Here is a 23895-nt window from a genome sequence, read left to right as displayed (position 1 = left end):
TAAGAAAGAAGGTTCAATACTGAATAAAACGAACCTAACACGGATGCTTTCTTTTGGATACAGAAGCTTGTCACCCAGTGGCACCCCCGGATGCTACACAGCTAATACTTGGCACTTCTGCTTGAGCATGGCATTTCCTTGGTTGGGTTTTAAAGGCTGCTTGGGTTGCTTGAATCACTGCTCCTCACTTACTGTCAAACAGCCCATGCTCACTTCCAGGCAGTTGTAAAGCCTGGCATGAACTTTACAGAGGGGGAAGATGCTAGGAATAAAGGGATATCTGCTCACTAGCGAGCAGAAAGTCACTGGAGGTCATGGCTGCAGCATCAGCTGAGTCATCGGACATGGGCATGAATGACAGATGCCGACAACTCACAACAGGAAACGGACAATAGGCAGCGAGTTGGGGGCAGGCATGAGAGGGGCTAAGGAAGCACTTTGGCTAACGCAAAGGAGCAGCACCTCCCCTCTCGGCGTCCCTGGGAAGCAGAGGACACTGCTTCGCGGTTTTCTCAAAGTCTGCAAAGAGTCACTTTCCCTGTTCGAACCCTCCTCCGCAGCCCAAGGCAGCTGGACACGCTGCAGAGGGTTGGTTCTGTTTCTTGCCTCAGACAAACAGCGTCAGCACATTTCACCCTAAGGGCTGAGAACACAGGAGCTCAATCCCACAGGTGGGGAGCCACTCCTGGCCATCGGCAACCTGGAATTCCACAAGCAACTTCCATGGGACTCAGAGGTCTCTGGACCCACAGGCCTATGTCTGCAAAAAAAGCTTTGATGTTAAACACTCCAAGTGTTACTCCAGGAAGGGGAAGCAAGGCCTAGTTAAAGCATAAGGCTGGGAGCCAGGACTCCCCTGTCCAGCTCACGTCTGGGAGGGTGTGTGGGCTACGAGTCACAACACCGACTGGAACGGTGGCTAGACACTACCAGCAACAGGCAAGATTTGTGGCTTCTGTGATGCCCTGGGTAGTCACTGTGCCTCACGCTCCCCATCTTTAAAGTGGGGCCAGCGACACTGACGCACCTGACGAGGACTCTGAGCGGCTGTTCCAGCTGCAAAGCAGAACACGCCCTATGCTGGCGAGTTACTGATTAGTCTCGGAGTTGCACTAGGACAGACACCCCCACAGCATTATTCAGCGAGTCCAGTACAAGTGTTCAACACAGGTAAACATGCGGTTACCATCTCCTCCGACTGCACCCGCCCTGAGCACCTGCCCACTCGTTAGTACTGATGACCTAAGAACCCAAGCAATGACAGGGACCAAACAAGGGCCAGGTCTACCCTCAAACGTTGAGTCGACCGAGCGCTGTCGCTTGGGGGTATGAAAAATCCACACACCCCAGCGATGCAGTTAAGCCGACCTACCCCCCCCCCCCCCCAGTGCAGACAGCGCTAGGTCAATGGAAGAATTCTTCTCTTGATTTAGCTCCCGCCTTGCAGGGAGGTGGACTTTCTGTGACCACAGGAGAAGCCCTCCCATCACCGCAGTAAGCGTCTACATTGACGTGCTGCTGTAGGGTTTCAAGTCTCGCCAAGCGCCACGTGTCATTTCTGACTGGTCACATCACAGGACAAGTTTGTTTTCTAAGTCAGCTTCTCAGGACCATTAATAGACATGCCTCCTCCTGCACCAGCCCGTCAGATAAAGGGACTTCCACCGGGAAAGCAAGCCACCCACACCTCTCCCTTCGAACAGCGCCGAACAGAACGACAACTGAACTGCCCCAAGGGGATTACCCCACTAACCCATTATTTCAGATCGGCTGGAATGACCGCATGTCTCTGCACCTTGGTTCCAAGCTCACTTCCTGATCAAATCCAGAGCCGTGGAGATGGGGATGCCTCACTAGCACTGGCCTGGTAACCCACTGACAGATAACGGTAGGTACAATTCATACCACACACGTAGCAGCCGTGGTTTACATTCCTCTGGAAAGACAATGCTCCTACAGAGCGTCAATAACCCGCAAGCTCAGACCACACAGCATGTGCAGGCTGATATGCAGAGTGCAGGGGCAGGCGAATTCCTGGGGGCGGGGCAGGACAGGTATTTGGAAATGATCCTGTGCACAGACCTGCACAAAGTTCCTACGAACAAAACTGCATCGTTTAGAAAGGGAGGGTCTATTTTCCCATTTACTCCTTGTCCTGAAAATTCACCCACCCTAATCGCCAAGTCTGCTGAGCAGTTCTGGCCCCAAATTGATCACAAGTGGCTCCATGCTGCAACAGGGAACATTTCTGAAAAATGTCGTAATCTGACCTTGAACCTGTTCTCTGATTAAAGCACATTTCTGTTCTCCAGACAGAAACATCTTTCATTACAATTCTTCCTTTGGCTCAGTGCTCCGCCCAAGATCCAGGGCTTCTCAGCAGGTTCCCAGGTATCCGCTAGTTAATGGTAATAAGTAATCACAGCACATGGCCTTTCTACAGCCCTTGTGTCAAACAATCTCACAGCTTTCCACACATTAAGCAATCCAGGCACCTCTCCTTGGGAGGCAGATGTTAACCCCCGATGGTAAAATTAAGATGGGACAAGCCATGTGACCTTGGGCAAATCAAATCAGTGGCAGAGCTGGAAATAGAACCCAGGAGTCCTGGCCTTTAGACTTCACCATCTAACCATTAGACGTCATTCCTCTCCCAGGCCTGGGGATAGAACCCAGGAGTCCTGGCTCCCAGCCCCCCTGCTTTAACAATTAGACACCACTCGCCTCCCAGAGTGGGGACAGAACCCGGGAGTTCTGACTTCCATTCCCTGTTCTATTAGACCAGACTCATTTCCCGGACAGCTGTCATGCTACCCCATGCTTCAGGAGGAGCGCGGGGAGGTGAGCCTTAGTAAAATGACCATGAAGAAGCTGTACAGATTTCAACAGTTTTACCTGTTCCAGTGGAAAACTGAGAATCCCCTCGTACATTCCGTCAGGAAGCCCTGATTGCCCGTTTCTCACCAGGCCAGCTCTGGTTACATGCTCAGCTCCTACTGGAAGGGGACAGTCTTGAATGAAAAGCAAACAACCGTAATTGCTTACAACTGAGCCTTGACTAAGTTTGGGGCAGACACTGCATCTGGCAAAGGAGAGCCTCTTCCCCACACGAACAGCCCCTTCACCTGAAATTCGCCTCTACTCTTCTCTGCAAGATTGCACTGCACCTCCTTACCCCCTTACAACTCCAGCCAGCAAAGCCGAAGGCTGGATAATTATCTGGAGAGCGGTGTTTTTAACCACCCTGCAAACACTGACAAAAGAGCGTTTTGCTCAAAAGCGTCCCACTGAAGTCATTGCCTTAGAGCAGACAGATGGACACAGTTAATCTTTGAGGCAGTGCAGTCCATTGGTGGCGGCGCTGGACCAGCAGTCAGAGAACCTTGCTCCCGTTCCCAGATCTGCCACTGCCCTGCTGCAACTTCAGCTGAGAAGTTATTTCGCCATTCTGGGCCTCAGCCGCCACTTGCACCCTGGGTCTATCTTGTCTTAGCATCTCCGCTGTTTGAGGCAGGGTCTGTCCAGCAGGATGGAGCTCTGACCTCAACTATAATCAAATCATATTGCCTACAAAAGTGATAGCGTTAAAACATTTCAAGAGTGGGAAATCCAAGCAATCGAGTTCCAGGAAGCTAAGATTAAAAGCTCAGTATTAACTTAACCTCCCTTGTATTTTAAGGCCTATGGAAATCTGCTTTTCTATATTTTTCAATGCCAACACAAGCTGGGATTTCTAATACAACCTTATGTACAACGCAGAGCAAGATTGCACCTGCTGCCCAAAGCACAACGGAAGATGGAAACAACAAGGAGAACATCAACTGCCCACTTGCCAATTCTAACTTACCAGCAAGCAAGCAGACAAACCTGTTTTCAAAGCCCCGAATGCTATTCTGAGTTATTTTTAGTATATTGCCTTGTTTATTACCCAGCTTTCCCATATTGACAGCAAACCATACTGCTATCGAGGGATTCTGATGACAAGTAAGAATCCACAAGAGTGAAGAGCAAGTGGTTTTCAGCCCTGTCACTGGCATGCAGAGATAAAAATACAGCCCTACAACTTGCACAGTTTGGGTGTATTTTTAAGTGTTTATGGTTTCCAAGTGGCAATGAAAAACAGAAGCCAAACACTAGTTTCAAAGATTTGCATCTCTACGACGTCCTACATCCTGTCCTGTGGATAAAATGGCAAGGAGCAGATGCTTTCAAAGAAGTCTTAGTGACAAACAGCAAGACATTCTCGGTGTTTTGGAGGCACAAGTTACACAGGGATTCTCCAGGAGGAGACGACACCGTTTTGGGTCTCAGCATTGTCCCGTAAAGCACAAGGGTGAAAGCGCTAAGGACAGGTTCGTAACACACATTCCTAACAGGATATGCCCTTCCCCAGGGCCCCCACACTTTGTACCAACCACTGAGATTTTCAAAGGCGATCAGGGGAGGCAGGTGCCTGGGACTGGGGCAGGAGGGTACCGGTGTCACAGACACTCCAGCCCCGAACCTAGCAGGGCGTGGAGCCGCACAAGAGGAAGGGGTGCCCGGTGGCCTTCGGACAGGAAGGTGCCACCGAGAGCAGCCGGACAGGCAGAAGCTTGCGCTGGAGAAGGGTGACGGCGCAGGGGGGCGGGTGGCCGGAGAGCAGAATCACCTTCCAGAGCTGCCTCCCCCAGATCCTCCCCCTGGAGAGAGAAACCCCAAGCCAGGGTCCCTGCTGAACTTTCAAGGGAGACCGCCCCCCAGCCCAGGCCCGCCTCCCAGCCGGCACCCCCGGGGACAGACCCCCCCCTCCAGCCCATCCCCCCGGGGACAGACTCCCCCCCCAGCCCGGGCCCCCCCTCCCAGCCGGTCCCCCCGGGGACAGACCCCCCCCTCCAGCCCATCCCCCTGGGGACAGACCCCCCCAGCACGGGCCCCCCCTCCCAGCCGGTCCCCCCGGGGACAGACCCCCCCCAGCCCGGGCCCCCCTGGGGACAGACCCCCCCCAGCCCGGGCCCCCCCCCAGCCCGGGCCCCCCTGGGGACAGACCCCCCCCAGCCCGGGCCCCCCCCCAGCCCGGGCCCCCCTGGGGACAGACCCCCCCCAGCCCAGGCCCCCCCCAGCTCGTCCCCCTGGGGACAGACCCCCCCCCCAGCCCAGGCCCCCCTGGGGATAGACCCCCCCCCAGCCCGGGCCCCCCTCCCAGCCGGTCCCCCTGGGGACAGACCCCCCCCAGGCCGGGCCCCCCCCCAGGCCGGGCCCCCCTGGGGACAGACACCCCCCCCCAGGCCGCGCGCCCCCGGGGAGAGCCCCCCCCGCCCGGCCCGGGGGTTCGGGCCGGTTCCATCAGGGAGAAGGGGAACGGGGGGGGCTCCCGGCAGGTACCATGGCGGGGGGGGGTGAGGACAGGGGCCCGGGCGGTACCATCGCGGGGAGGGGGCGCCAAGGCGGTACCGTGGCGGAGAGCCGGCAGGGGGCTTGGGCAGTACCACGGGGGGGCGGGGGGGGCCAGGGCGGTACCATCGCGGGAGGAGGCCCGGGCGGAACCGTGGCGGGGGAAGGAAGGCGGGGGGCCCGGGCGGTACTATCGCGCGGGTGCGGGCAGGGGGGCCCGGACGGTACCATCGCGGGGGGGGGGGCAAGCTGGGGGCCCGGGCGGTACCATCGCGGGGGATCGCTCGGGGGGGGGCCGCCTCCCCACCTGTCACGGGCGCCCCGCGCTCCCTCGGCGGCTGCTGCTCATCCCGGTGCCGCCTCCCTCCCCGCGGGGCCCAGCTCCACCGCCGCGTCAGGCCCCGCAGCACCCGCGCTCCCGGAAACCCCGCCCCCCGGGTTCCAATACACCGGAAGCGGGGGTCGGGACGGGGCCCGCCCAGGGGCCGCACTGCGCAGAAACGGCGGGACAGGGCGCGCTGCGCATGCGGCCAAGCGGCATCGGCAGGCGGCGCCTGACTGCGCCTGCGCCGGACTGGAGCCCAGTGCGCATGCCCCCCGCCTCTCAGTCTACCACGTCCGCACGCTGGCAGCGCTTTGCAACCGCTGGTGGGCGGGGCGCCCTGAGAGCCCCGCCCTCTGGCCGCTGCATAGATTTGCATAAATTTCCATAGAGCATAATTGATTTTGGAGACGCAAACAGTGCGGGGTTAGGCTTAGGGTAGAAACAGGAACCCCGGGGTCCGGGGGGGGGGGCTGATCCCCCCCCCAGCTGCCAGCAGAACCCTGAGTCCTGGGGGGGGGGGGCAGGGCAGGGCCTGATCTCCATCCACCCCCTCCCCAGGAGAACCCCACAGCCTAGCCCCCACCAGGCACTAGCCCCCACCAGGCACTAGCCCCACGCCCTCAGACACACATCCACCCTGCAGCAGCTGAGCCCAGCTCAGCCTGGTGCCTGCAGGACTCCTGGGGGTGTGCTAACCTCCCCTGGCTGTGCAGACACCTAGAAAGCAGATTTAGCAGTGAAATCAGCCTAGGGGTCCAGCCTAGGAGCGTTTGCTAGAGTGTATTTGCAACACACATCACAATTCTTGGGTTGCATCCTACACACTTTACAGTGTATATATTCCATACATCCCCTCCTCACCCCCACCCCAGGGCAGGGGGGAACACAGCAGCTGCTTACCAGCGCTGCTACGCTACCCCTTGGCACAGGAAGCAGAGATGGCAGTATCCCCACGGGGGGAAAGAGGGGGGCAGAACTCAGCAGCATCCTCAGTAAAGAGCTTGCTGAGCGAAGGAAGCACAGGGCGGGAAGGATGAAGCAACAGCAGTGAGGGCAGGTGGGTTAGACAGGTCAGACTAGCCGATCAGAAAGCTCCCTTCTGGCCCTGGGATCTGGTGAAGAGCAGGAGCAGGAAGACAAGTGTTAATTAAAACCCTCGGATTTTCTTTTGCCAGGCAACAGAGGAGAGACTAGCAAAACAACAGTGTCTCACAGACGCTGTTGGGCAGCACCGTGGTAGTTTTGCCCCAGGGAACAGAGTCAATGGAAAAACGGGGTACCTGCTACCGCAGATATTCAATACAAGCACAAACTCCCTGCAAAACTGCTAGGGGTAAAACGCTTTGAGCACCCTGGGCAGAAGGGGGTGGTTTAGTCTCTAGGAGCCAGAGTCGGACATCTCAAACTGGGACGAGGACTCCGGGTCCTTGCCCCCGGATTTGCCATGACCCTTCCTTGGGCAGGCCACCACTGCACTCTGACTAGCAGTTTATCTGCAAGAGGGGGATAACGTCCACCATTGTGCAGCTCTTTTCACACGGAGGCTCTGAAGGTGCTCAGTAAGTCGATAGCACTATCCCTATCTGCAAGGCCACCCCAGACCATGACTTCTGCTTTAAAAGCAACCAAAGGGATTTCCGAGCAGCAGAGATCCATTAAAGCCCAAGGAGGGATGAGAGGAGTATGTCTTTTTTATGCTTTATTGCAACAGCACGTTGAATCCTTGAAGAATCCTGGCACGTGCCTTGAGTGCATTACACAAATCTCTACTGCCTCCTGGCCGCTGACTACACAATGTAGCCTGGGTGCAGATTTCATTCTCCTCCTTAAAAAAAGTGTTTTGCCTCCAACAGTGTAAAAACATTCAGAACACTTACCCCTCCTTTTGCAGGCACAACGAAAATGCTCAGTAATGGGTTATGCCATCTTTCCTATTTTGTCTTTGGGGGGGAAAAAAACCAAACTTCCCTTTCTTGGATCCAATAACCCCATCCCCTCCCTTCAGAAACACCCTGCAGCAAAGATTCTCCTCCTCATCTCCATCGCACAGCTGAACACTCCTGTTTTAACCCCGTTATAAAGCCTAAGGAGCCTGCAAAGTGGGCGTTTCACAAGAAAAGTTAGCACTTCAGAACAAACAGGAAGACCAATACAGGCAACCACTGAAAACCAGATTATAAAATAGAAAAGCTAAAGGGATGCAGTAAACCCACAGCAAAAAAGGTGACAGGATCTCCTTCAGGAGGAGGCCTATATCCAGAGACATTAAACCGCCTGTTTGGCTTAATAAAGAACAGTAGATAAAAGATGGAGGAATCGTTGTTTGGATTAACAGTCAGTCCTTCAGTCCAGCGCCTCAGCTGCAGTATCAATAGAGAGAGACCTGACACCGCACGACGACATGGCAGGCTAACGCAGCATTGGTGTTAGGGCAGAGGTGGTCTACAGTGACAACCACACTTAATCAGTTGGTAAGGAAGCCAACGGCAGCCACTCATCTTTGCTCCGGCGCCATGTCCCACAGATGCTCCCAGCATATCCGGCTATGCCAAGATGGAGCGTTGCCAGCTGGGGCCTATCTGGCAGGTTACACTCTCTTTAGTAAGATAACTCACTTAGCGCTAACCTAGTGCTCTTTACCCGAATATCCTGCAGCACTCACCAAGGGAGGGTGCGGCTGCACGCCATGCTCCAGGTCTGTGGGCTGCATGTGACCACCTTAGTCTGGTGTTCCAGCAGGTACAGAGCCAGGGAACCTCTCTCGGGACACTGCCAAGCTTTGTCTGTGAACTCCAGACAGCTGCCCAGCTAGCCTGACGGGCATTAACCTCTTCCCCGCTCCCCCAGTACCTACTAGGGAGGAGTAACCCCCTTTAGGGAGGGGAAGAGGGGAGCACAAACTGCCATTGGAACTAGCTGGCCCACAGCCCTGTGACTACCCTCTCTTCACGGAACAGGACAAGCTGCCCGTCATATGCTACGTTCTGACCGAGATGGGAGAGAGGACTCGGTCCTCGGCCTTTCCCCCAGGAGTGACAGCACCAACTGCACCCGTGGCTCTTCGATACAGGCACGTGTCCACTCGGAATGGGGCTTTGCGTGGGGTCCACCACACAGCATGGTAGCGACCCTGGCTCCTGTCCCAGGCTGGACACAGCAGCATAACCGTCTAGTCTCCCTACAGAAAATAATGTACAGGAGTCCTGCCTTTTAGGAAGGGGAGCAAGGCCTGTTGCCTTCCCTGGGGACAGAGAAGCTGAGACGTAACCAAAGCCAGACATCTGCCTTTGTATTTGCACATGTGCAAAATTACTTCACTGCTGAGTCTCCGGCCTACTCAAAACCAAGCCACTCAGCACGAGGGTGCTGAAATCCCTTCAGGAGAGGGCAGCTCTGCTGCCTCCGGGAAAGCAACGCCAGTATCTAGCCTCTGGGGATGAGGCCGATCGATCTGACCTGGGAAATCCGAAGAGAAAGCTGGCCCTGTGCAGAATTGGACAGCCTTTACAGTTTAGGGCAACTGGCCACTGAAGTCTGAACAAACTCTCTCCCCCTCCCCCGCAAACAAAATATTATTTCTTGAACTGACCAAACACATCCAGGCCACGCATACGCGTAGCATGCTCCTGGCAGACACTGGAGCTGCCCACGGACCTGTTAGAACCCATGCCACACCTCTCAGAGTGCAATGTCTGCACAGAGCCGGGTGGAAACCCATGCCTGGAACACAAGTGCAAGGCTGTACTGGGAAGAGGCAGGTGCAGCGAAGCTAGCAAAGGTACTAAGAAATGTTCGCACAAGAGCAGGCGTGAGGACGGAAGGAGAAGAGACATCTCCCGTGGTTCTTAGATTAATACTCTTGGACTGACAACATTCAAACAAACGTCTGCGCAGTGTCCTGGAGCCCTTACGTTTGGTTTTATAGGTTGCTAGGAAACCCTCTTAGACTCAAGAGTTCCAGCACAGTGTCCCCACTCCATATTATCTCTGTACGGAGACCTCGAGATGCTACTTCCTAGATACAGGCAAGAACCTGCAGAGGGAAAAAGATAGAAAAAAAGAATAGAAAAAAGCTTTCAGTGAACTTTAGCGCTGGTGAAAGGTGCTCGGACAACAGCCTGGGAGAAGAAAACCCTCCGTTATCCAGAGCCCAGGCTTCCGCCGTGCCGCAGACCCACTGAGGGAGTAGGGGCGTAGTCTCCATGGCCCATTCTCGCCTGGTCGTCTCTGCTGAGGCCTCCAGACAAGGGGGCTCACAACTGACACCAATTGTGATGGTTCTGTTTTGACGTAGGCACCCACCATGCAAGAATCCCAACTCATTTCACACAGCAGCTCGCACCCTTTGAGTTTAATGGTAAGGAATGAGCCAGGATCAGAGCAAACGCACACTCCACTCAAGCCAAGTTGGGTGTGGGCCAGGCGCCCCGATCCTGCCGAAGGAGACAGAGACGGGTCTCGGGGAATCCCCCACAGAGGGTTTCACGCACGTCAAGAGAGTGGTAACAATGCAGACGAAGGACAAAGTGGTTCGGACGCTAGCGGCCACAGAACCAAACCTTCCAGGCGCTTTTCACGGGTCAGTTTGCCTTCTTGCCCAGTCTTTTAAAGACACTAACAGTCCCTGTATTGTCCATCTGAGCGCTATAGATTTCACTGGTGCTGCTTACCTTAGCACTACCCAAAGTCCTCTTTAGAGTGACCCTGAATTGCGGCTCAGCTTTGTTCTTCGTGCTGGTGACGCTGCTGTCCTGGGCCTCAGTGGGCAGGGCGGGCTTGCCCAGTCTCTGTACGACACTGACTTTGGACGCTGATTCCGGCTTCTTTTCCTTCGCCGCCAGGCTAGTGCTCTTGTTGCCAAGTCGCCGAATGGTCGTCACAGCTGGTTTTGCCTCCGAGCTCGTGGCTTTTGCTTTGATGGTTACTCCTGGTTTGGCACTTTCCTTGCGTAAAGGCTTGGAGAGCTTCTTCAGGACCCCAGCATACTGCAGGACGGAGCAGTCGTCGTCGCTCTCTGTGACTTTATCCTCCTCTGCCTCCAGTGTGTCCCCCAGTCGGCTGAAGACCCCTGTAGGCTGCAATGCATCCCAGGCATTAGTCACACATGCGCAAAAGGAATAAAAATGGGAAGGCAGTTTGGCCTAGTGGACTGAGAACTGGACTGGGACACAGGTTCTGTTCCCAGCTCCGCTATCTGCCTGCTGGGTGACCTGGGGAAAGTCCCCTTTCCGCACCATGCCTCAGTTTCCCCAAATGGGAGAAATTATATAGCCCTCTTTTGCAATGTGCTCCAAGATGCACTGACAAAAAGTGCTAGATCAGAGCAAGGGATTATTCTTCTCCTAAAACGGAGCATGGTCGGTAAAATATTCTTCCACTTCATGTTCATTGGAGAGAGCCATACAATTCTGGAGGGTTAATAATCACACGACCACCTTGCTCTGAGGTAGAAATTTCTGTCTCTAGATCTCAACACGAGATCAGTATCTAGCCCATAGCAGAGTTGGGGAAACTGAGGAACAGGGGGGCATGACTAGCCCAAGGTCACCCAGAGGTTGGTGGCAGAACTGGGAACAGATCGCAGGATTCCTCAATCCCAGTCCAGCACCACCTCTCTGTTTCAGGTGCGCCTCAGGTTTTGATGTGAATGTGCTAACAGTGACAGGTGTTACGTGTCAACCATAGAGACCCAAGTCCTTCACCTCCAGAACAGGCAGAGAAGCATCAGGGCACGTGCTTCCCCCCTCCCCCGACATGCACACCATGGCCCAGAGGGGACCTTCGTTTCCGTGGATCATTTAACACCCTCTCTTGGTTAAGGCGGCCAACAAGGCCGCTAAGTATCGTGGTTATTTCTGTGACACGAGCACCTGTCCACTAGGAATGGATCCCAGACCTGAATCTTTTCACAGAGGCCGCAAACGGCCAGGGAGCGGAGGGTTTGCTCTCTCTGATTTAACGAACGCCAGCTGTAGCAGAAATGACCTGACCCCTTCTCAGCCTTTCAACTGTGGCTGCGGATCCTGAATGAATCGACGTGAAGGCAATGAAGGCGGCTGTGAGAACAGGAACGCTCAGGTTGGGAGCCCAAGTACACCAGCGATGGGCCACAGAGCGGTAACACCGAGCTGGAGGAGAAGGAGCTCCGAGACCCCCCCACCAACAGCATTTCTGCCCTGTGCGTGCAAAGCATACACGCCTGGTTATGACACCAGGAGCCAGACTGTCCCACCCTCACGGTGAGCCATGCCCTGGATTTCAATGGAACACAGAGCACAGCAAGGGACTTCTGGCCAGGACGCAGGGCGCTCGCAGCCCCTGTGCTCTCTCACAAGCTAGTCAGGTTCCACCACCATGGAAACACCCTTCCCTCTCACCTTATTCCCAGTGGTTGTGTCTGCCTTCATCTCAGCTCCCAGCCGGTCAAACACAGATGTCCTGGGCACACCTGGCAGCAGCAAAGATGAGAGAAGGGCTTTCAGGCTTCCACAAGAAGGAAACTGGGGAAGGTTTTAGGAAACCCACAAGGGGCATCACATCAGATGTGAGCCAAGTTCAGCAGGAAATGGCCACCTTGCCTCTATAAATACCCCCCCCGGCCCGTTGGCAGCAGATGCTGCAAACCCCACTGCAGACGGTACCCACACCGACATCCGAAGGAGAATATTTGACATGCCTCTCCCACTCTTCCTTCCAAAGGCTCACAAAGAGCTGCAAAGACTTCGTGTGCGCACAGCACTCCTAACATGCAGCCACCTCTGGAGTGGAGCACAGCGGCCAGGGTACAACATGCTGCTCGACATTGCGGGAAAGGAGCACTTGGCCAGGACTCTCACAGAAACCAGCCAGGTGCTCTCGGGCTCTCCGCATGACTCTCAACAGGACCTTGGCTTTCAGGCCTCCCTTGAAAGTCCCACATACACGAAGGCCTTGTCTAGGCTAAAAAGTTGTCCCCCTTCAACTATAGCAGCCTAACTGAATGTCCACAACCCCTCATGTGGACGCAGTGCCCAGATGCTTTACCCCAGTACAGCTATTTCCACATGGGGAGAGGAATAAGCTGTGCCAGTACAAGGCACCTCGGTACCCATAAATGCTTCCACACTAGGGGCTGTACCAGTATAACCACACTGTTAATGATATCACACCCACTAGTACCAACTCCATGTCTAGATCAGGCCTCATGTGTGTGACCCCTAGTTTGTCAGTCTCACAGGGCTGGTTCGACGTGGCTCGCCCCCCTTCCCCGTCACACGACCTCGTTGAGCGGGCGTGGAAGTACCGTTCACCTTCTATTTTACAAGCGTGTCTTAAGTACTAGGTCTCTGCTAATCACCAGCAGCCACATTCACTGTAAGACATCAGGGGGCAGGCAGTGCAGCTGTACCCATGTCAGACAGCAGAGACAAGGGGAGTGAGGTAATAGCTTTTGCTGGACCAACTTCTGCTGGTGAGAGACAAGCACAGAGCTCTTCTTCAGGGCTGGGAAGCGTACCTGGAGCGTCACAACTAACTACAGGGTGGAACAGATTGTTTAGCATAAGTCGCTAGCACAGATCGTAAGACTGACTGTGCTAAACTCTGTTCTGCCTTGCACTTTGCTGGGAGTTCCTTCCCAGCCCTGATGGAGGGCTCTGTGTGACTGGAAAGCTGGTCTCTCTCACCACCAGAAGTTGGTCCAATAAAAGATATGAGCTCCTCCACCTGGTCTCTCTTGATGCGGGGTTCGTCCATGTGCCAAATGGATCTGGGGAAGGCACAGACACACACTTTGCCAAGGGGCTAAGAACATACCAGTGGTACCTTTTGCTGCCTGCTGTTCCAGGATTTTCTTAGTCCTGGGCGTGGTACCTTTTGGCATGTTGATGATGTACTTCCCTTCCATCTCCGCTGTAACTCGTCGTCGCTTCACCGGGCCCACCAGGCTCTCGTCCGCTGGATCGCATAAAGCTGGGGAAAAGCCAAAGGGGAGAAGAGATCAGACTCTGCTAACTCCAGCTTTACCCCATCAGCTCCCGCACTCCGGGGACCCTGCTGGATAAAGCGTTTTGCTTCCAGAGGCTCGGGGCAGAGGAGTCAATATTTAGGGACGGATTAAGGCAGACAGCTCTGCAGCCCCACCAGTCACACTTTGTGGCCAGAGTTGAGTACCCTAGAGCAGCTGTGATGCACTCTCTGCTCTCCAGAAGGCCTGCAGAGAAGGCAGCTGCTTGGCCTCAGTGACTGGCAGATCCACTGCAGATGAACAGTTTGGGGAAAGAGAAAGAGACCCATCAAAGAACACTACGGACACTGCATCCCATGCTGCACTTGGTTCCTCTCCTGGGCTGTAGCGTCACTGGTGACCACACCGCACTGCTCAGGAGTGGATCTGGTAGAACTAACTGAAGTCTCCACAAGGAGACCTCACTCCAAAGCTCCCTCCACTGCTTCATCCCCAGAACTGGGGCAGGGCTGCCAGCTGCTCTGGGTGTGCCAATTCAGCTATCCGTGAGGCCATTTGCTCTGTTCCAGCCAGTCTTCCCACGAACTAGTCTGAGCTCCCTGTTCCATCCAAAGAGCTTTTGGGAGATCATTACATGACCCAGAAGGTTCCCTGGTCACCACTTCTGCCCAGAGGCCTTTATGCAGTGATTTAAGAACACGGTTGGGTTTATTTCTGTGGCCCTGTTTTTCCACCATATTCCTTTCATACAGGACCCAGCTAATAATGAGGCAACTACAAAACCAGAGTTGCTAAGTACATTTCAGTGCTGGACTTTGGATCAGAACAACTGGCAGAAATATTCCCCCAAAGTCCCCGTGCAGTGCAGATCACCTGTGACCAGCTGCCATTTGAGTAGGACTTTAGCATTAGCAGGCCTGCCAGCCGTGGGACTGACATCCTCTATCCAACAAAGTACATACAGAGGGTAGCCCTGGAGGGAGCCCCCGCATCCCCCAGGAGAGCTCGCTCTCTGCTGATCATGCAGCCCTTGGCTCCCCTGCTGGGAATATTGACAACCACTTATTGTTGTTAGTTGTGGGGGTGGATTTCAGCGAAGGGAATATCTGTCCTCTGGGACCTGGACTGAGACCCCCATTGATAGATTTGGAGTTGCCTGTAACGATCTATGAATTTTATATGCTCTATATGTTTGTCTGAGTATTGCAGAAATGTTTACTGTTATGCACACACTGCATTAATTCAGTAACCAGGGGGACAGGAAACTACCTAGGAAAACAGACAACAGCCCAGATAGGAGCCCCATAGCAAACACCCCAGACAATTAACTGTGATATGCTGTCGCCAAACCCAGCTTTCCCAGAACTGGGACACACAGAGTTCAGGAATGGGGAAGAGCTCAAAAGCCTGAGGTGGATTTAAAGAAACATGCTCCGTGGAAGGGAGAGAGATTGGTTTGGATAGACAGTTAACGGGGAGAAACTGCCCCCCGACTTCCTGAGGCTGAGGGTGATGAGGAAGCTGAGTCTGCTAGGGTCTCTGCCAAAGGAAGACGAGCCTCTAGGCAGGTAAACACCCATGTGGGCTTTTTTCTGTTTTAAGCTCTATTCTCTTGTTAGGCCGGGTTCCTCCTGCTGAGATTAAACAAAGCTCTGTTTTAAGAGGGCTGGTTGGGGTCACTGTGTCCAGTGCTGGTCACAAGCCCCAGAGGAACAGACCTGTGGCTTCTGAGGTCAGTAGCACCTGCTGGGCATAAGCACAGTGCCATAGCCTCGTATCCCAGTCTGAGAGCGGGAGAATCCTGAGGGAATAGGTGCACTTGGACAAGACCACAAGAGGGGACAGAGGGGCAGAAATTCCTGAACCATGACCACCACCAACAGCGACTAGATGGCAGCACCTCTAGACTAGGCTGGATCTGAACTGGTGACCTGGAAGTGGGAGGTTATGGATATAATGGCAATTTTGAGATCCCCCCCCCTCCAATTATTTAGAACGGTAATTTACATTTACACAGCACCTTACAGGCCCATACACAAAACATAATCAGTAATCACACAACCAGGCAGAAATCACCACGCTCACCACTGAAACGCAACCAGCTCTGGGGTGGAGCACAGCAGCGGGTAAGTAGCTCACAGCAACAGTACCTAACACTTTAGAATAATGAGAGAAAAAAAGAGCTCCCAATGCTGCATTTCAGAGGTTTCCCTCATACCTGCTTTTGCGTTCTTCACAGCCATTTTGTTGGACACAGTAACAGAGATTTTGGACGTACTGTTGTCGGGTCTACGGACAGGGGTAGCAGGTGGCGAATCTCGGCTTAAACTGTTAGCGATCATACGGGTGGCAGCTGGAAGGCAAGAATAGCTGGTGACAGAGCTACATCAGGCACCGGTGACGTATTCCTAGCGTACATGACGGAGCGGGGCTCCTGTTCTGCTCCCTAGCTCCCAACCCCCAGGGGCTTGGTCAGGCTGAGAAGGAAAAAGCATCCCTGTGTGCTAGCCCTGCCCCGTTAAACAACGGAGTGGTGCAGAGGACGACGGGTATTACAACTGCTGCCTACACCCCAGGAAAGCAGGAGAGCCAGCAACGAAGTCATTTCCCAAGCAATTCTAGTACCATATTCATAAAGACAAGAGACTGCGTCCTGGGAAGCTAAAAGCCACTAAGCTGAGAGTGGCCAAAGCGTGGCCCAGACAATGGCACCCTCCTTTGAATACAGAAGAGCAGCCCATAGGCAACATCAGGCCTAGTGGGAATCACCAGACAGACAGAATCAAGCCAGCGCATCTTCTGCTGGGACCTGAGGTCTCCATGGGCTACAGATCAGTACTGAAGATGAAGACAGCTGCCACATGCTCCAGCATATGTAGATTAGGTGTGAGACTCCCTTTCGGAGGAGACGTGAGGCGGAACACCGGAGCTTAGGAGGGGGAAGGAGAGACCCGATTTACGGCGCGTGCCGAAGCCCAGGGTCGGTCCCGCGGGCCTGTACGTACCGCTGGTGGTGCTCCTGCGGCGCTCGGACTGCGCACTTGGCTGGTTGGAGGACACCGATTCAGTAGCTGCCTTGCACATCTCCTAAAAGAGACCAAGGCGATTTCCCATTCGACAGGATTTCCCGTCACCCTTGCTCTCCCTGACAGCGTGGAGGCAAAGTCCCAATGCAATATGAAGGCTCCGTTCAAGCAGAGCAAACACCCGCATGGCTCTCGGACTCCCCTCGGGATGGTTCTTAGGGCTGAAGCAGCATGGACACCCGGCTCCCTCAGATGGGCCGGAAGGCTCCAAACAGGCCAATACAGCGTAAGAGCCGCTCTCTGCCCAGGGTTTGGCATAGGAATGAGCTTATGTCTAGCACTTTCCCCTCACCTCTCAAGTTCAGCATTCATCGGGAAGTGAGCACTGTCTAGTGCTCAGAGAAAGGGGCCAGAGTCAGAACTCCTGGGTTCTATTCCAAACTCTGCCAGTAACTTGCTATGTGACCCCAGTCATGCAGCCTTACGTCGCTGCCTCGCTTTACTCCATACACAAAACGGGGGCATAGGCTCCCCTCCTACGCCACTGGACTGTTGTCCAGCCTGGCTGTGTGGGTTCAGAGCAGGCGGAGAGCTTTAAACGGAAGGTGCTATGGGAATGCGTTAGAACACTAGGAAGGGTTTCATGGGCTGCCACATCTTTAAAATTCATAACTATTAAGGCCAGAACAGACCACTATCATCCAGTCTGGCCTCCTGCACAACACAGGCCAGAGGGTTTACCCCAGTGAGTCCTGGATCCAGCCCAGTAGCTGGCAATTGAAAGAAAGAAGAATCCAGCCTTGAGCTGAAGTCTCCAAATCCTGGAGACTCCACCACACCCTTTGGAAAGCTGTCCCGATGGTTAATTATCCTCACTTTCCAATGTGAGCCTTGCTTCTGGGGAAATCCAGAGGCATTCCCAAAGGGCAGAAGTCACTGAAGTTTAGAAAATTTGATTCCTAGACTATTTTACACCCTGTGGTTCAAAAGCCTGGCACCAAGCTCCGGCTGTCCAAACAGAAAAGCCTACTTGAGCTCACACTGATGAGGAAGAGTGCAAACCAACCAACTGGTGTGACCAGTGCAAACCAACCCACCGACAGACAGATTACCTGTCTGTAAACAACTTTAGCGTGCTTGAGGATAGCGATAATATCCCCCACCACCGTGATCCCTAGCTCATTCATGATCTCCTTGTTCAGGTCCAGCAGCATGTTCTTCTGGATTCTGTAGAGAACAAAGCATGGAGCAAATACTTCATCAATGGGTAAAGACTTTCCACACCCTACACTGGAGGATCTCGAAGTGTTTACAAGTTAACTGACCCTCATGAACCCTATGCAAGATAATTAAAGTACAAAAAGATCATATCTCAGCTCTGCGATGGAGGGCAGCAGCTGGTAACAGAACGCAGCTAGGCTTCACAATGCTGGAAGGGAAAGAGAATCAGGTATCCGATTAATATTAATGTAACTAATTAAGCAGACTGGAATTTGGCTAGGACACCAGGGCTAATACCCTTTCTTTCTCCTGCAAAATATATCATAGGATCTACATGCCCACAAGTGCTGGGAAGCTCAGGGTCAGATCATCTGACAGAAGTCTCATGTGTCACCCCTGCTGGGGGACCAAGGAGCGCTGCTGAAAGGCTGGAGCGAAGAGCTATGTCCATTCCTCCCAGCAAAAGAATACTGGTGCAATGTGAGCAGCATCCTCACTGGGGCTGCAGGGTGTGGAGCCCAGGACTCCACACAGAACGATGGGGACTAGAACGGCTAGGAGCAAGATTCCAAGGCCAGAAGGGACCACTGTGAACACTAGTCTGACCCCCTGTAGAGCACAGGCCAGAGACCTGCCGCGCATGTTTAGAAAAACATCCAATCCTGATTTAAACTGGCAGTGATGGAGAATCCCCCACACCCCTGGGGAAGATGTTCCAATGCTAATTATCCTCCAACAATTAATTACCCAAGAGATTCTTTAGTGGCAAACTTGTCCCTCCCACCCAGAAAGGAAGTCCCTATTCAACTCAAGAGACGTTTAACTCACCCTGAGACAATTAATACTTAACATACACAGGGCTATTTACACCTGCAAGGTATTCTAAAAGCAGCATGTCTTCTCACCCGCTGAGGCAGGGAGCAGGGACGTGAGCTGCCGTAAGCACAGAGAGCGCCCGAAGTTTAGCATGTACCCCTTTCCTTTAGCCTGGGCTAATGAAGAAATAAGTCTGCCGCTGACACTGTGAAGCATGTTCAGTTCAGGATGTTCATGTCCACTATTTTATTTTAAGTGATGGAAAATGGTTGCCTGTGTCTCGCTGAAGCCTCACCTGTTATCCACAAACATAACCGCATAGTTGACAGCAGGGCCTGGAGGAATCCCAGCTTCCTTAAAAAACTGAATCCACTCAGATGTAGCTGAAAGATGCAAGACACAAAACAGATCCTAAGTAATGCGATTAAATTAACAGCAGTCTGCTCTGATGCCCTCGAACCAGGCAGAGATCTGACAAGAGCTGCAGGCCCCCAGAGTAGTCATCCTGCCAGCCAATACATGCAGTGGCAGTGACAACTGCTTGAGACACAGGGAGAGAGAAACAGACAAAAAATAGAGAAATCATAAATCACCATAACACGATAGCCTGTGGATGATCAGAAAACACTGCCCATTGTGCTGACCAACATGGTCTCATCATTGCCTGATACTCCCTGGCTGGCTGTCGTCTCGTTTGACACTTCCATTGTTTACTCATTGGGGCAGGCACCATCTCTCTGTTGTGGCTGTACAGTGCCTCCCACAGGGAAACTACAACCTGATGCACTGTAGGTCAGTTAGATGCATCTCCTGGGCTCCTGGCAAGTCACTACTCTGGCCCTCAGGCAAACCTTTGAGTCCCCACAGTGCTACTTGGAAAGTCCTGAGACTCCCACACAGCAGCAGGGTAAATCAGTACCAAGCAGGTGCCTTCCTTCCCTCCCTCTAGCCAGTTTTGTGTAGATTCAACATTATTCTTTCATGAAGATGTTGGTGTTACTTCTCTGGGGGGAGGAAAAGAATCAGTGGGTGGCTAAACCTTTACGAGCCACAAATCATCACACAGCTATTACTGAAAATGCTTCACTGCAGCTTCCTTATCCATCAAATTCTTAGTCATTTGGAAACACAGAGAGGAGAGAGAAACCTAAATTAAAGCAGCATCACATCATCAGCTGGTACATTCAATCTGAAAGCATGGAATGTATTCTAAGCTCAAGCTTCATGAAGTAAAGTGAGAATGAAACAAAACTCAGAATTAAAGTACGAACTCTTCATAATCCACCCTCAAGTTTATCAGAATTGCAGAGGACTCTAAACAACAGCAGGACATTATGCTCTATGTGCTGCAACAGGCAGTGGAGTCACGAGCTTTATCTCTGGATTTCCTGGCCTTTGGAGGTTTCAGTCATGATCGTAATGTCACTTCAGTATCTTTTCTGTGGTTTAGCACACAGATCCCTGGCACCACATGCCGAGCATTCACAGCTGCTGTCACACATCAGCCTGGCTGCTCAAGCACCAGCCGCTGAATTCCTCTGACATTTAAATATGCCACAAAAGTTAGCGATAAAATCTGCTCTTCTGAGCACCTTTACGCCGGGGCTATCGTCTTACTGAGATCTCTGTTTACACAAGAAGGGGGATACCTTCAAAAATCAAAATAGCCTCATTTCAGACTTACCCATTGTAACTGACACCATTGTGGGAAATCCAGAAAGACCCCGGCGGGGCCTGGCTATCACGTTGGTGAAAAGCCTGCAATGAAGCAACATATTATTAAGGCAACTGTGCTTCACAAATGACGCAGGCAGAATTCCATCGCTGGCATTCATGGAACAAGAATAGCCCATTACCCACTCCCAGGCCAGGAGTTTAAAGCACAACGCCCCCAGTCTGGTTCTACAATGGCGGCTCTTATGACAAGAAGGGATTTTTGACAGACCACGTTAGGCTCTCGTCCTTTGCCCTGGGCTACAAATACTTCAGTGCTTTTTAAAGAGGCAGCCGCAGAGGGCAGTGGCAGCTCATGGAGACCATGCAGACGCACATGGTGACAATGGTGGTCAGTTTCCTGTATATCCTGTCCCTAGCTCATTACTTGAGAGCATTTTTAGGATCATGATCTGGTTGCTAAGATTTCCTTCTCTCCTGCAGCTTGTCTCCCCCTCGAGGTCATGATTCTCTGTCATTATCCCTCCAGGGTCTTGTTATCATGCACTGCTGGAGCAAATGAACATCTACTTCGGACCCGCGCTTCCAGAGGGTTCAGAGCGGGGCCTGCTGCTCTGGCAGCGTACGGTGACTTGAGTGGGTGCTTGGTGAGCATGTTCGCTTGCCTGGCTGGGACTATTTCCCTATTAGAGAAGGGGACAGAGATTTCCATGCTTCAGCCAGCGAATGAAAGTTAAAAAATGGACGGGCCGCGGCCACAGGAACCAATAACTAGCAGCTGCTCACCAGGCTTTCTGAGGGCTGGAATCAGGGCTGGGACCTCGAGAGCTCGGCTAGCCCAAAGCCCTGCACTCAAGGCAGGAGGGCTGGTCCCACCATGATTCCAGCTGGACCAGCAAGAGTGGCTGGTTTTGTGGGGCCACTGCCTGGGTTCAAACTGCCCCCCCCCCCCCCGGCTAGGGACACAAACTGCTTAGTCTAATGCAGGAGATCAGGAACCCACGACCCCTGCCCCACGACCCCTCTCAAATCCCCAGGAATTTCTCCCCCCTAAAATCCTCAGTAGCCACCTCGCCCTCCATGTGCTGAGCGAATTCCTCCCCGATAGTCCCCCAGACTCCCCACAGTCCCATCCCCAGCCCCCCCACTCTCCCTCAGACACCCCCCATGCCCCGACACCCCCTAGTCACCATGGCCCCCGCCCCCATCCCCTGCCCCCCAACTCTCCCCCAGACCCCCCCGCACCCCCGTCACCACTGCCCCGCCCCCCAACTCTCCCCCAGACCCCCCCGCGCCCCTCCGTCACCACTGCCCCGCCCCCATCCCCTGCCCCCCAACTCTCCCCCAGACTCCCCCTCGTCACCACTGCCCCGCCCCCATCCCCTGCCCCCCAACTCTCCCCCAGACCCCCCCGCGCCCCCCTGTCACCACTGCCCCGCCCCCATCCCCTGCCCCCCAACTCTCCCCCAGACTCCCCCTCATCACCACGGCCCCGCCCCCATCCCCTGCCCCCCAACTCTCCCCCAGACTCCCCCTCATCACCACGGCCCCGCCCCCATCCCCTGCCCCCCAACTCTCCCCCAGACTCCCACGCGCCCCCCGTCACCACTGCCCCACCCCCATCCCCTGCCCCCCAACTCTCCCCCAGACTCCCCCTCGTCACCACGGCCCCGCCCCCATCCCCTGCCCCCCAACTCTCCCCCAGACTCCCCCTCGTCACCACGGCCCCGCCCCATCCCCTGCCCCCCAACTCTCCCCCAGACCCCCCCGCGCCCCCCGCCCCCATCCCCTGCCCCCCAACTCTCCCCCAGACCCCCCCGTCACCACGGCCCCGCCCCCATCCCCTGCCCCCCAACTCTCCCCCAGACTCCCACGCGCCCCCCCGTCACCACGGCCCCGCCCCCATCCCCTGCCCCCCAACTCTCCCCCAGACTCCCCCTCGTCACCACGGCCCCGCCCCCATCCCCTGCCCCCCAACTCTCCCCCAGACCCCCCCGCGCCCCCCGCCCCCATCCCCTGCCCCCCAACTCTCCCCCAGACCCCCCCGTCACCACGGCCCCGCCCCCATCCCCTGCCCCCCAACTCTCCCCCAGACTCCCACGCGCCCCCCCGTCACCACGGCCCCGCCCCCATCCCCTGCCCCCCAACTCTCCCCCAGACTCCCCCTCGTCACCACGGCCCCGCCCCATCCCCTGCCCCCCAACTCTCCCCCAGACCCCCCCGTCACCACGGCCCCGCCCCCATCCCCTGCCCCCCAACTCTCCCCCAGACCCCCCCGCTCACCGCCGCGCCGGCCCGGCCTCTCCGCTGCTCCGCGGGGCCCGGAGCCAGGCCCAGCCGGAAGCGCCGACCAGCGAGAACAGGAAGTGGCCTCCCCTGCGGCCCGCGCAGAGCCGCCTCTAGGCGGCGGGAACCATAGAGCGCGGGGCGGCCTCGGCCCCGCCCCCTGGGCCTGGCGGCGCACGGTCACCCCTGCCCCGCGCCTGCGCGACCGGAGCCCGGCGCCTGGGTTCCCTCCCGGCCCTGGGCGGGGCTGGGGCCCGGACGCCTGGGTTCCCTCCCGGCCTTGGGCGGGGAGTGGGGGCCCGGACGCCTGGGTTCTCTCCCGGCCTTGGGCGGGGAGTGGGGGCCCGGACGCCTGGGTTCCCTCCCGGCCCTGGGAGAGGAGTGGGGGCCCGGACGCCTGGGTTCCCTCCCGGCCCTGGGAGAGGAGTGGGGGCCCGGACGCCTGGGTTCCCTCCCGGCCCTGGGCTGGGGGGGTGGGGCCCGGACGCCTGGGTTCCCTCCCGGCCCTGGGCGGGGCTGGGGCCCGGACGCCTGGGTTCCCTCCCGGCCTTGGGAGAGGAGTGGGGGCCCGGACGCCTGGGTTCTCTCCCGGCCTTGGGCGGGGCTGGGGCCCGGACGCCTGGGTTCTCTCCCGGCCTTGGGCGGGGCTGGGGCCCGGACGCGTGAGTTCTCTCGCGGCCCTGGGAGAGGAGTGGGGGCCCGGACGCCTGGGTTCCCTCCCGGCCCTGGGAGAGGAGTGGGGGCCCGGACGCCTGGGTTCCCTCCCGGCCCTGGGAGAGGAGTGGGGGCCCGGACGCCTGGGTTCCCTCCCGGCCCTGGGAGAGGAGTGGGGGCCTGGACGCCTGGGTTCCCTCCTGGCCCTGGGAGAGGAGTGGGGGCCTGGACGCCTGGGTTCCCTCCCGGCCCTGGGCTGGGGGGTGGGGCCCGGACGCCTGGGTTCCCTCCCGGCCCTGGGCTGGGGTGGGGTCTCGTGGTTAGGGCTGGGAGCCCGGACGCCTGGGTTCTTGTCCCCAGCTCTTGCCACAAACTCCCTAGCCCAGCACCCTGTGTCATCATAGAAGATCAGGGCTGGAAGGAACCTCAGGAGGCATCTAGTCCAACCCCCTGCTCAGAGCAGGACCAAGCCCCCACAACTCATCCCAGCCAGGGCTTTGTCAAGCCAGGCCTTAAAAACCTCCAAGGAAGGAGACAAATGTGTGGCCCAAGGAATCTTCTCCACTCGCTCAGCA

The 23895-nt window shown here is 55.7% G+C and overlaps 2 protein-coding genes across 5 annotated transcripts in view; both read right to left on the bottom strand.

Annotated features, from left to right (window-relative positions):
- AKT2 (AKT serine/threonine kinase 2) overlaps positions 1-5794 on the bottom strand; it is a 32903-nt gene extending 27109 nt beyond the window's left edge. Inside the window, exons 1-2 of one of the 2 annotated variants that reach the window (XM_084612624.1) lie at positions 5681-5793; positions 2896-2996 (exon numbers count right to left, since the gene is read on the bottom strand). The gene's annotated coding sequence lies outside the window, so the exon portion shown is untranslated. Of the gene's footprint in view, positions 1-2895; positions 2997-5680 lie in introns of both variants that reach the window. The other variant, XM_084612623.1, reaches the window with a different exon arrangement.
- Positions 5795-7382: 1588 nt separating this feature from the next.
- LOC311511851 (uncharacterized protein C19orf47) lies at positions 7383-20574 on the bottom strand. 3 transcript variants are annotated; one of them, XM_084612761.1, is made up of 9 exons: positions 20391-20492; positions 19002-19089; positions 17782-17896; positions 16649-16730; positions 15862-15996; positions 13493-13648; positions 12076-12146; positions 10369-10773; positions 7383-9731 (listed from the first exon to the last, which is right to left on the bottom strand). In XM_084612761.1, the coding sequence occupies exons 1-9, from the start codon at positions 20479-20481 to the stop codon at positions 9714-9716; spliced, it is 1161 nt and encodes a 386-aa protein (XP_084468887.1). In that variant the 5' UTR covers positions 20482-20492; the 3' UTR covers positions 7383-9713. The 3 variants fall into 3 exon arrangements, with proteins under 3 accessions (XP_084468887.1, XP_084468886.1, XP_084468885.1); XM_084612760.1 differs by lacking the exon at positions 7383-9731 and having other exon boundaries at positions 10035-10773; positions 13502-13648; positions 20391-20574; XM_084612759.1 differs by lacking the exon at positions 7383-9731 and having other exon boundaries at positions 10035-10773.
- Between the last annotated feature and the right edge of the window lie 3321 nt (positions 20575-23895).

The sequence above is a fragment of the Lepidochelys olivacea genome, assembly GCF_965140295.1.
Source record: "Lepidochelys olivacea isolate rLepOli2 genome assembly, chromosome: 23".
In the NCBI taxonomy this organism is placed as follows: domain Eukaryota; kingdom Metazoa; phylum Chordata; order Testudines; family Cheloniidae; genus Lepidochelys; species Lepidochelys olivacea.
Note: the sequence above shows the minus strand (reverse complement) of the source record. Positions and strands in the feature narration are given on the sequence as shown.